Source organism: Doryrhamphus excisus, chromosome 1 (genome assembly GCF_030265055.1).
Source record: "Doryrhamphus excisus isolate RoL2022-K1 chromosome 1, RoL_Dexc_1.0, whole genome shotgun sequence".
In the NCBI taxonomy this organism is placed as follows: domain Eukaryota; kingdom Metazoa; phylum Chordata; class Actinopteri; order Syngnathiformes; family Syngnathidae; genus Doryrhamphus; species Doryrhamphus excisus.
In genome coordinates, this window is record NC_080466.1 from 19,756,281 (window position 1) to 19,769,197 (window position 12,917).

At 40.5% G+C, this 12,917-nt stretch overlaps 1 protein-coding gene across 1 annotated transcript in view; it reads left to right on the plus strand.

Moving 5' to 3' along the window:
• cdkn2a/b (cyclin-dependent kinase inhibitor 2A/B (p15, inhibits CDK4)) overlaps window positions 1-12,917 on the plus strand; it is a 33,686-nt gene that overhangs the window by 18,630 nt on the left and 2,139 nt on the right. The window contains exon 3 of the mRNA XM_058091605.1: window positions 12,004-12,384. Within this exon, the coding sequence (XP_057947588.1) occupies window positions 12,004-12,384 (381 nt within the window). The remainder of the gene's footprint in view (window positions 1-12,003; window positions 12,385-12,917) is intronic.

Consider the following 12,917-nt stretch of genomic DNA (forward strand, 5'->3'; position numbering starts at 1 on the left):
GTCTAATTAGAGACTGAGGACCGGTGCCCATTCAATTAACATGCAGACACAATGCATCACACCTCACCCCACTATTCACCCTTTCACCCCACATCTACCATAAACAGCCTTTTGTAACCTTCTGCAGATCCCTGTGTAGACATCGTTTGCATGTGCCTGGAGATACTAACTGTTTACATGCAGAAAACCAACAATGTGGTTTGATATCTTGGAAAGGCTTTCATTTGAATGTTGCATTTACGTTTTAAAGGTCCACCCCTGCTCTAGGAATATATTATTCATTTGCAGGGGGTCGCGGGGGTGCTGGAGCCTATCCCAGCTGTCTTTGGGCAAGAGGCGGGGTACACCCCAGACTGGTCGCCAGTCAATCACAGGGCACATATAGACAAACAACCATTCACACTCACATTCATACCTATTTTTCCCTAGTTTTTGGAATGTGTGCGGAAACAGGAAGTCATAATATAATAACTTTTTCCACAATCTCATATTAAAGAACATTTTTCTTTTATATTACTACCCTATGCTACTGAAGTGGCATTATTTTTCCTCATAATATTCCAGGTTTATTTATGTAAAATAAAATAAATATCTTCATATTTTGACTTTATCTGATAAAATTTAAAATTGTGTAATATTTTGTAATATTGCAACAAATATTCTATTTTTATCACTTTATAAAAATGGCCCCTGGTTTTACCTGCAGAAAACAAAGATCATCATTTACCCGGAGAAAATCCACGCGTGCACGGGGAGAACATGCAAACTCCACACAGAGCTGGCCGAGGGTGGAATTGAACCCTGGTCTCCTAGCTGTGAGGTCTGCATGCTAATCACTAGCGTGACCGTGACGCCCTCTAGGAATATATAATAATTGAAAAACATCACTACACAAGTCACTTTTGTATAAAAGGGGACCTTTTTCATATTCTATGGTTATCATCCCTTTTATATTAGGACAAGCTAAATAAAAAGCAAAACACACTTTTGAAGAGTTAAACGGTGAGAAGATGAGAATGATGGTTTGAATGACGGCGTTTTTGTTTGGGTCAAACTGTAAATTGTTTGACTTTGGGGGTGTTACACTTTGGAATATGGGCTCTATTTGGAAAATTTTTAAAAATATTTTAAAAACTTTTCCGGATTGTGGTTTTAATAGATTTTTTTTAATAAACATGACATGAAAACAACATGGAAAGTGTGAATTGAAGACAATTTAGGATTTGACCTTGTAAAATAAACGAGGCCTTTTTTTTCTCCCCCGTTAAGTGTACTGTGTTGTTGTCAGGCCATGATTAGGACCTAATGAGGAGCTAAGGTTTGATGCATGCAGTCGTTGGGAGAATGCATAAGCGTGATGCCGCCATGATGCACTGCTGCTGCTGCGCCGCAGACGAGAGAAGACAAATGAGCGTGCAGCCATGATGTCACCAGCTTAAGTACCTGCCATGGTCGTGTTGGGGGGGGGGTGTGATGTGGGCTGGGCATGGTGCCAGGAGTGAGAAAGCGCCATCATCATTTTGCCTTCCAGCGAGCCACTTAACCCCCAGCTGCCCTGATAGAGCAGCCCTTCTAACGCATTAGCGGGATAAATACGCCGTTTTAAAATATGACTTTTACCATGTGTGACTCACATGTCAACATGGGATGCCTATTAAAAACCTAAAAATCAAGAGAAATAAGTTTTATTCCACCAGGGGGTGCTCTCCTTAGTAACATGGCCAAAAATCAAATTGCAAAATTCCAATAAACAAGCAAGGGAAATATTTGCATTGTTTTCATCCACACCAGCAAACTTTTGTAGGATTTGGTTTTTGAGGAAAATTATTCAAAGATGTCATGGATTTTGCATGGTCAAACAATGGCTAAACAAAGTCTCTGTGAAGAATAGATTGTGACTCCCAAAAACATGCATGTTAAGTTAATTGGCGACTCTAAATTGTATGAATATGAGTGTGTCTATATGTGCCCTGACTGGCGACCAAGTCTCTGTGAAGAATAGATTGTGATTCTTTTAGGGTTGGGACACTATAGACAGATTCCCAAAAACATGCATGTTAAGTTAATTGGCCATTCTAAATTGTATGAATGTGAGTGTGTCTATATGTGCTCTGGCTGGTGACCAATCCAATCCTCTCGCCCAAACGCAGCTGGGATAGGCTCCAGCATACCCCCACAACCATAATGAGGATTAAGCAGCATAGAAACCGATGGATGGATAATCTATGCACTGTTTTCTGCAGTTAAAACCAGGAGCCATTTTTATAAAGTGATAAAAATAGAATATTTGTTGCAATATTACAAAATATTACACAATTTTAAACAAACAGGAAAAAAATCCAGTCATTTTATCAGAATAAAGTCAAGATGTTTATTTTATTTTTAAAAAATAAACCTGGAATATTATGAGGAAAAATAATGCCACTTCAGTAGCATAGGGTAGTAATATTAAAGAATTTTTTTTTTTAATATGAGATTGTGGAATTGTGAGATTTGGGTTTCTTTGGGGCCCATAAAGATTTCCTGGACCAAAAAAAAAAAGATTTTGCAATACGCCTTGAGAAAAAGTGGTGGTTTATGCCATTCGTGGATAAAATAAGGATGTTGCAACCTAAAGAAACACGACAAATTGTCTGTAAATCATTTGGAAAGGTGGTATTTTAAGCCATTTTTGGGTATGTATGGGCCCCCCTGTCTAGGTGTGTACGATTCCCCAGCCCTCTAGGCCTGTAAAAGAACCGTAAAAAAAGAATTACATCATTTTGCATTTAAAAAAAAAAGTCAACTGCAACATCAGCTGAACATCAAGTGTACATACGCACACACACACCAATAAATGACGGCCGCGAGAGGACACCTCCAAGAATGAATGATCCTTATCTTCCCTCTGTCAAATGATTCAATTACACTCAGACAGACAGGAAATTAGGGATTTTATGTGTGAAGTATTTTGCAGGCGTAGGAGGCTTGAAAGGGCTTCTTAATGAAGCACGCCAGCTGCTGAGCTCATAATGAAGACGTCTGCCAGATGGGAGAAGCTCTGTGACCTGACCTGACGACCCTGCGAGGACGCTGAAACTGGTTTTCATGCTGCATGGGGACCGACTGTTTGAATGACACCTGTGGGGACCGTCTTTCCTAAACACTTCCAACTAATTTGACCACATGGTCACTTATGAACAAGTACAGGTTTAAAGTACATGCAGAGGTAGGTAAAGGTGCAGAATGCTGACCCCTCGTGATACTACAAATGTAGCTACTGCCATTTTGTGGAGTTCATTCATTCATTTTCTACCGCTTTTCCTCACGAGAGTCGCGGGGGTGCTGGAGCCTATCCCAGCTGTCTTCGGGCGAGAGGCGGAGTACACCCTGGACTGATCGCCAGCCAATCACAGGGCACATATAGACAAACAACCATTCACACTCACATTCATACCTATGGACAATTTGGAGTCGCCAATTAACCTAGCATGTTTATGGAATGTGGGAGGAAACCGGAGTACCCGGAGAAAACCCACGCATGCACGGGGAGAACATGCAAACTCCACACAGAGATGGCCGAAGGTGGAATTGAACCCTGGTCTCCTAGCTGTGAGGTCTGCGCGCTAACCACTCGTCCGCCGTGCCACCCAATTTGTGGAGTTAAAATACAAAACAAAACATCACAATGCCAGTAAGTAGAAACTCTTGTAGTTATTTGCTTTTTTTACAGTATAATCAGGTATTTTGTGATTATATTTCCAAAGTTTTGTTGTGTTTTTGCATATCCTGGTAACGAGTTAGCATGTTAGCTTCCATCTTGGCAGCAGAAGCACAGAGAAGAAAAATGCAAAAAAAAAACCAAGAAGTTGCACTTTTTCCAAGCTACTCCTGACTAACTGTGCCATCTCCAGTTTAAACCAAAATCTGTTGTCAGCGTTGCCATGGCAGCCCTCCTCAGGGCGTCTCACCTTAGCACACCTGTAAACACACAACACGCTCCGCTATGTCAGCGCCTGTCTCCTCCTCTCATCACATCCGCCTCCCCCTCGGCCTCACCCCAGCCTCATGTACAGAGACCCCCCCCCCCTTCCCATGCAATGTTGTGGCCCGCCTGTGACAGTAATTGAGGGAAGCTGGCCGGAACAGCGCGAAGATGGAGGAGAGGTAAAAGAGGAAGGATAGGAGGCGGCGGATGAGGGGAGCAACGGAGGGGGAAACCATTCATCTGAGACCCATGGATGTGGAATGGCATATTACAGCTCTAATGTGTAATTAGATAGATAGGGAATAAGGTTAGTATGTGCCGAGGGGGGGGGGGGGGGGTGACATGACTGTGTGCACAGTGCCATCTAGTGGTGAGCACGAGCTGATGCTTGGGTTCAAATGAGGTGCTAATAATGACATGTGCATTCATTTGTCACTTGTATAAAAAAAAAAACGTAGCCAAGATAACGCGGTAACAAAGATCCTCTATATGACAGGAGTGCTCTGCTGTTTGTAAGAAAAAATGCCTCTGTCCCAACTTTGATCTCGACTGAACTTTGGGGCTTTTCTGATACCATTCACCGTCCGGATTTAGCTAGTGGAGCCCTGCATTAGAAATACAAGTGTACCTAATATTGTGCATACGCCAAGCAGAGACACAGAGGCCGACAGAGGAAATCACCTGCATGGTAATTCCCCCATCCCATAATAACAGAAGAGAGGTTTCACCACTTCCTGATGACAGGTGTTTAAACCCCTTGGAAGCACCTTGATCACATGACAGGAAGCTGTTAAAGCTGTAGAGTTACTTGTAAACAAACATAAATTACCATCCTGATGGCTTTTTTTTTTTTTAGCTTTACAAGGCCCACAGTGGCTGCACGGTGGGCGAGTAGTTAGCGCGCAGGCCTGACAGCTAGGAGTCCTGGGTTCAATTCCACCCTCGGCCATCTCCTCCCACATTCCAAAAACATGCTAGGTTAATTAGCGACTCCAAATTGTCCATAGGTATGAATGTTAGCATGAATGGTTGTTTGTCTATATTTGCCCTGTTAGTAGAAGACTTTAGCTAGCATAAACAAATACAGTAGATACCATCTGTTCAATAGAGGGGTCCTGTACAAAAGTGGAACCTTAAAAGTCCTTGCAAATTTTCAGGCAAAATTAGTGCATGAGAGTGTGTGTGAGTGTGTGTGTGTATGCAGGCCTCTATGGTTCTATTACATGGGCCGCTGACTACGCAGTCACCCTTTAGCTTCTCCTGACGTTTCTTATAGCCTGAAGGAATGGCGCTGATGTGGGGGGGGGGATGAATAATTGTCTCCCCGCCAGGACCACCGCCATCATTATTTACCTGCCACCTTCAGCCGCATCAATTTTCCATGGAAGGGATGACTATTTAAAATATATTAAAATAAGTTCAATGTAAAAATCATGTAAATAAGATGAAATTAACCTCAGTGAAGTGATCAGGTGGATCAATGAGTCACTCGTCAGTCTTTTAGATTTGTCACCGCAGTGCAGTCTGTCCCCTGGTGGCCACATATGGACAGAACACCCCACTTTGTACACTGGCCGGTGTCCAATCGTTTGAATGAAGTGAAGTGATCATAAAGTAATCAGTGTAAAGAAATTGTCTTTAAAAAACCTGAGTCATAGCAGCTGCCAGACGGGTTTATCGAGTTTGGTTATCATTCTTTTGCTTTCTGTTGTGCTGCTTAGCTTGATGTTAGCTCATAAAAATGATCTTTATCTTGGATATAAAGTAGTACAATGGAAGGTCGCTTTTTTTTCCTCATTCAAATGAATAAGCTATGGAATACTTCCCCCGTTTTACTATATAAACTGTGTATATTATGAAAATATGCTTATGTTTTTGCTATGATATACAGGTATGGTACTTTGGACTATTAAAGGGGACCTATAAAAGGGAATATAGTTAGAATGTTGTAATCTCATGTTAAACTATTCCAAAGTTTCAGATAATGAGGTTTGGGGATTTGGAAGTGAGCCTTGAAAGAAGTTTGGGATGGCTTAAAACGCTCGGTTTCAGAAGGCGTGGTAAAACCCTGCCCTTTGTGATGTCACAGAGGGACAAACTTCAATAAATTAAAAGAGACCTTATAGCTGGAATAGGTGCAGATTCTGGAAAAATAAAAGTTTTCTGTGTGGGTTATTGTGTGTAGCTGCTCTATAGGAGACCACAACTCAATACAAGGGGTCGGGAAATTAGCATAATAGGTCCCCTTTAATTATGCCCATGTTTTATATACCAAGTATAGAATACGCACAATTGATGTTATCTAGAAATGCGAGCCAACCATCATTTATTTTATACTTACAGGATTATTTTATTGCATTCTGGTATCCCATTGTGCATAAAACTATATAGGCATGCTGCCATTTTGTAGATACCTCATTAGGTACACCCACACTCTTTTTGTTCCTCTCCAATACGCTAATACATTATTTTGTTTATAATTTTATTGTTAATAATCATCATGATGTATAATTAAAATGTAATCTATATTATAAATAATGGATGGATATTTAAAAAGGCATACAAATGAATTACATCAACATAAACATTCATATGCCAACAAAGTATACTGTAATGGTGCGCATCTGCAGTGAAAATATCATGTGATTTCAATATCAGACTACTCAAAGAAAAACAACTTCCAGAAGGCATTCAGACCTCCCACGCGCCTCCGACAGCCGGATGTGACTAACTTTGGGCCGGGAGAGTGGATAGGATGTAATGTTAGACTGGAAAATAACACACAATGACAATAATGAGGAGAGTTGGTCAGTTTCAGAACTGATAATGATAATGCTAGTTTCCTATTTACTGCAATGCAACATGAACAGCCATCATTATGGCGTCTTGTTGCTCTCATAGTATCATTATAAGCATGCATGCACTAGAATAGGTAGCGTGATAGAGGTATGATGTCACCATCTGGTTAATCATCACCCAGGAGCAGAGATATGTAAATGTCTTTTACAATATGCAGTTTTACTCTGCTCCTGTACAAACAAAGTATCTCACTCAGTTAACAGTATCTTTGATGTTAGCTGTTGTGTGCTAACTTAATGCAGAGTGACGGATGTGGACACCCGTCGACGTTTACGACTAGGAAGAGAAGGCCCTTTTTTTTTGGGCTTCCTCTCCAACACCCACGTTTTTGCTGTCAGCCTGCAGCCGGATTCTTGAAATCTGTGGTCTTTTGTCCTTCCGACGCACTCACAAGCAGCTCAGTGATGTCACACGTGTGTGTGTGTGTGTGTGTGTGTGTGTGTGTGTGTGTGTGTGTGACATACACAACACAGCTCTATATCTAATCATGTCAGCTAAAGACGGAGATAATTCACTAGACCACAGTCGTTCATGAGGACGAAATTTGAAACTGAAAAATAACCACAACATGCATGTGACCTCTGACATCATGACTCAGCGTTGTTTTCAAGTCACCAGGGTTCTTGCTAAGGTTTAACACGCTGTTAGACAGGTTATTGTAGTTGCATCACACAGACTGGCTTTTACATCTGTATCATCATCCATAGGGTCATTGATGCAGTCCAAGAATTCAGCCCAGCAAGTGACCAACCCATGCAGTTTTACAGTTTTACATGATTGACGTTGTAATATCACCCAAAAGTAAAAAAAAAGTGAAAATAGTATAGTGTGGCATTACTGAAAATATATAATTTTATGATCATTTAAGTATGAGAACAATCATTTTTTTTTGGGCTGCACGGGTTGGCCAAGTGGTTAGCACGCAGGCCTCACAGATGCATGTTCTCCCCGTGCATGCGTGGGTTTTCTCCGGGTACTCCGGTTTCCTCCCACATTCCAAAAACATGCTAGGTTAATTGGTGACTCCAAATTGTCCATAGGTATGAATGTGAGTGTGAATGGTTGTTTGTCTATATGTGCCCTGTGATTGGCTGGCCACCAGTCCAGGGTGTACCCCGCCTCTTGCCTGAAGACAGCTGGGATAGGCTCCAGCACCCCCTGCGAGCCTCGTGAGAATAAGCGGTAGAAAATGAATGAATGAATGAATGAATGAATGAATGAACAATCCTTTTTGAATGGTATCATAATCCATGTATCCACCATAGATGTGTATCAAGTTGTTTACCGCTAAGTGATTTATATCCCTACCTAATATCCATTAAAGCCTTTCTATCGGTGATTAATTATGATTAATTATGAGTTAACTACGGACAAAATGCCATTAATTGTGATTCAATATTTTAATCAATTGACAGCCCAAATTTTGACATAGACTGCCTGTGTTTTTGTCAAATTCAGCCTCATTTGTGTTAAGAATTGAAAATGACGTGTGTGTTTAACAGAAGACCTATATGCAAGATGGCAGCGTGTACACACAGCTAAACTCAATGTTCTCTTCCAGAAGTCGAGAAAGTAAACAAAGATGAGGAATGCACGGAGGAATACAAGCTAAGCTGAAGCTAACACCACACAGACTCTGCTTACCCAGCATTTCCTGGCTAATGTGAGGTCCTTAGTGAATAAAATGGACTAGTTACAACTCCACATGACGCACAATAAGAGACCTTTGGACTGCAGCATCATAATGTTCACAGAGACACGACTAAACAGCAAGACCAGAGGCGGAAGATTCTGCATCTATGTGAACTGCTTTCTGTTGTCGCGCATCTACCATGTTTATTTGTTTATCTGAGCATTTTTCTTTGAGGTGGAAAAAGTGGTAAAGTTTATCTGTTTATTTGTGGGAATCACTATTAGCAATGGTCTTAAAATAAACCCAATATAATTGTCCCTCATTGATGGTGAGTTGGTTCTTTGTTTATATCACAATGCACAGGCTACGGAATCACAGCAGGGACATAAGAGACAGCTATCGCTAGCATAGCAAGCTAGCGACCTAACTAGTTAGCCTCTGCAATTGACTTATTAACTTAACATGCTTCAAGTGGGGAGTGGGTAAGGAGTACTCCAAAAACTTACCACTTCCACACCGAATGAGAGGGTAACTTTTTTTTCTTAGTTGATCTTAGCCATGGCATGTCTGTCTTGTCTCTGCTAGCTCAGTCGCCAGTCTCCATGCCAGTGTGGAAGGGAATGTAATCTAAAGTCTCATAACATTACTGACACTTGCTGGAATTTTTGACATTTTCCTCTCTGGTAATATTATGAATTTTTATCATAATGGATTTTCTATTATTATTATATTGCATTTTCTAAAGTGCAAAATCAGCATTAATATCCATTTTGTATTTGAAATATTACAAGCTGTTTATGATATATGATGCCACATGACGGTGGCAGACTGTTTACTCACTCACACTTTAAACAGAATATAAAAAGGCATGTGATCACTGGCATCACGCACACCTAACAAACGCACACACACTCGTGGAGGGGACTTCCAGACCAAAGCACCACCACACCCACGCTCAACCTCCATCGCTACAGGCTGTGAAGCTTCCAGACAACTGTGCATTCCACACAGGTCTGCTCACATGTACACGGATAGACACAAACGGACACTACTGACACGAGCACACGCATACGAAGAGCAGGAAAAATAAACAAAGCAATTTTATTGAACTATGTTGCTCCAAAGGAAAGTTGTAATTACAAGAATACGTCCAATTTGTTGTTTGAGAACAACATGTTGTGCATTATGTATTAAACATGTTGGACACGTGCATTCTAAATTAGAGAAGCTGAAATTAACTTCACCTGTAAAATGTATACAGTAGTACATTTTATGTTCCTCCTTAGACACATCTGAAATATTCCTAACTCTTTTGCGAAATGGCTAAATGCCAGTCAAAGATCTTCTATATGACAGGAGCTCACTGCTATTTTGAAGGAGCGACTGAAAAAAAAAGGGGAAAGAGCTATGTCTCAATATGAATTCTGATGTTTTTAAGGAGATACGGCAAAACACCAGTCAAAGAGCCTTTTTAGAACTGTCGTTTTTAAGGATCTGCTGTTTTTAAGGACTTACTGTAAAAACACTATTCAAAGATTATCTATATGACATGACCACCCTGTTGTTTTTAAGGCTCTACTGCACAAACAGCACTCAAAGATTGTCTATGTGAGAGGAGAACTCTGCTGATGTTAAGGACTGACTGCCAAACCGCCAGTCAAAGATCCTCTATGTGACAACAGTGCTCTGCTCTGTTTAAAAACCTGCTGAAAAATGCTAGCCAAAGATCTTCTACATGACAGGAGCACTCTGGACTCCAAATACACATGTCAAAGATTCTGTGCAAACATGTTGGGTCTTTTTTCTTTTTTTTTTCTTTTTAACTCATCGACTGGTCTGATGTCTTTCACGGTCTGGATTTGGCCCCCGGGTCACCAGTTGACTATATGTAGTATAGACTATTGTTTTCCACACAGAAATCATTGTCAAATGATGGGCGGAGGCAAGAATTCCAAGCATTTCATCAAGTTACGAGAAGATGCCTTCCATTCACTCGTAACATCAACACACTTCTAGGTTTTACAGTTCAGGTGTTGAACTTCCTGACCAAAATACAAACTTTCCCTAAATAAGTTTGCTTATTTGGCCCTTGTGTGGTGTTTATGTTGTGCATACATTCCATCATGGATGACATTTACAAAACAAGGGGAATAATGCCCTGGTTGAATCCAGGATTTAGCCCGCTCCCAACAATGCGTCTTTCTGCAGCATGGCGACGTGCTGACCAATCAAACACATGCAAGTGCACATTCCTCTTAGATTATTTGCCAGTGAGCTTAATTCGCCTGTTTAGTTTACAAGCCATTTACAAGTGATTGCCGCATGATCACGCTGCAGCTGTAAAAGACTTTACACAGTCACGGTAAGAGTACACCGAAGTAGGTTCAAGGTGTGTACTGTAACTACAGGAACAACCAAAATATTACTTTTCACTTTAGCGTACTTATAGTTTTGCAGTGAGGAAGTCAAAAGTGAAGTCATATTACTTTAGACAACACCACCTGGCGTATCTTTGAATTTGGTTATGATTGTATCATAGTACAAGTACCTTTACTTGTACTATTAAGTCTCTTTTCTTTTAAAGTATTGTGGTAAATTCTGTGGCAAAATTACTATTTATGTAATTTTGCACTTCAAACAACACCTGGTTTGAGACTTGTATCACCTTTTTTGCTTTACACAATAGCTAGTAACTTTTAAGTACATTTTTCAAACTTGTATTTGATATAATCTTTGATTATTTAATTTATTATTAGACTTTTTTTGTGGCCCACACATGTAGTGGCGTACAACGGTTTCCTCCCATATTCCAAAAACATGCTAGGTTAATTGCAGACTCCAAATTGTCCATAGGTATGAATGTGAGTGTGAATGGTTGTTTGTCTATATGTGCCCTGTGATTGGCTGGCCACCAGCTGGCCACCAGTCCTCTCGCCCAAAGATGGCTGGGATAGGCTCCAGCATAGCCCCACAACCCAAGTGAGCCTAAGCAGTATATAGAAGATGGATGGATGGATTTAATATTTCAAATTTCAAGTAACAAATTACATTTACTTTGTACTTTTTGTGTATTTGCACCTCTTACAGATTTGAAATACATGTTTTCTTGAAAGCAACTTGGTAAATTCTGGGCGGAGTACCTTTTTTCGGTACACAGGTGACCCCATTTGGCAAATATAGTTTACTCTAAAGACATTTAAAAATCAGTTAACATTGATTACATTGATATCAGTTAACAATGATTTCATGGATTGACGAATCAGAATGTGCCTGGTTTATATGGTTATATAAAATATAAAATATATAATGCGATTCACAAAAATGTCAGTACAGAAAGTGTACTTTACATTAATATTTTTGTAATCTTTCTACTTATGCAAGCAGGAAAATGAAGTACCTTCAGCTGTTACTGGAAATCATGTGATACGACTGAATACTTAGCACACCACATTATCTCCTAAGTGTCTCTATGTTTAAACTTTATGATTACTCGAAATTATGATATGATTCAGGCTATTACTTTTTTTAAATGACATTTTATCAGCATGGTCGACTGAGCGACTCAGCCTTCGGAGAACACGGAAGCAAAACAAAAGATGGCGCATGCGTATTGGAGACCGCTTCGGCGGCTGCAGCAACAGCAGCGCTCCACGATGACGTCACTCATTCAAGGCAGCGAGACAAGCCCAGACACATTACAACAACTGACAGCTTGGTCAGGAGAACGAAACAACTGTCCACACATCTTTCTCCACTGTTGGTGTGGTGGTACCTTGTCACCTTAGTGGCGGAGCTGGTGACGATGACTCTGGAGGACGACTTAACGTCGGCGGCCGCCATGGGGAACACCGCCGAGGTGGAGCGACTCCTGCGGGCAGGCGCGGACGTCAACGCGGCCAACCGCCTGGGACACACCGCGCTGCAGGTCAGAGCCACCGTTTATCTCACCACATCCTCTTCATCTTAATTAGCAACGCCGCTGGTCCAATTCGCCACTAAAACAAAACATTTCTCTTTAAATATTTATTGTTTGCCGTAAACATGTAGCTCTTACGAGTTGCCAAAACAAACCCGACCAGACTACATTCAACTACATGCAACTTTTAAATGGACCGAGCAAGGCTGAGCTAGTTAAAACGTTGTATAATACAATAAAAACAATAATAAAATAACTTTATTTTCCTATGCGGATTACTTCAAAAGTGGGTTACTTTGTTGTTGAAATGATTTTAATCACCAGTAACTATTATAGAAATCATTTGTGTTTAAATAGGGAAGTCATTAAGTTACATATGAAATTCTCAATATGCTCAAGAAGTATTGGATTAAAGTTTATTTTTGGCAAATATATTGATCCCAAGTTACATTTGCAAAATGACATTGTAAAAGAGTTCTAGTTTCTAATTTTCAGGTAAGTTGATGTATGATATCAGATTAATATGAATAACATCAGATTTC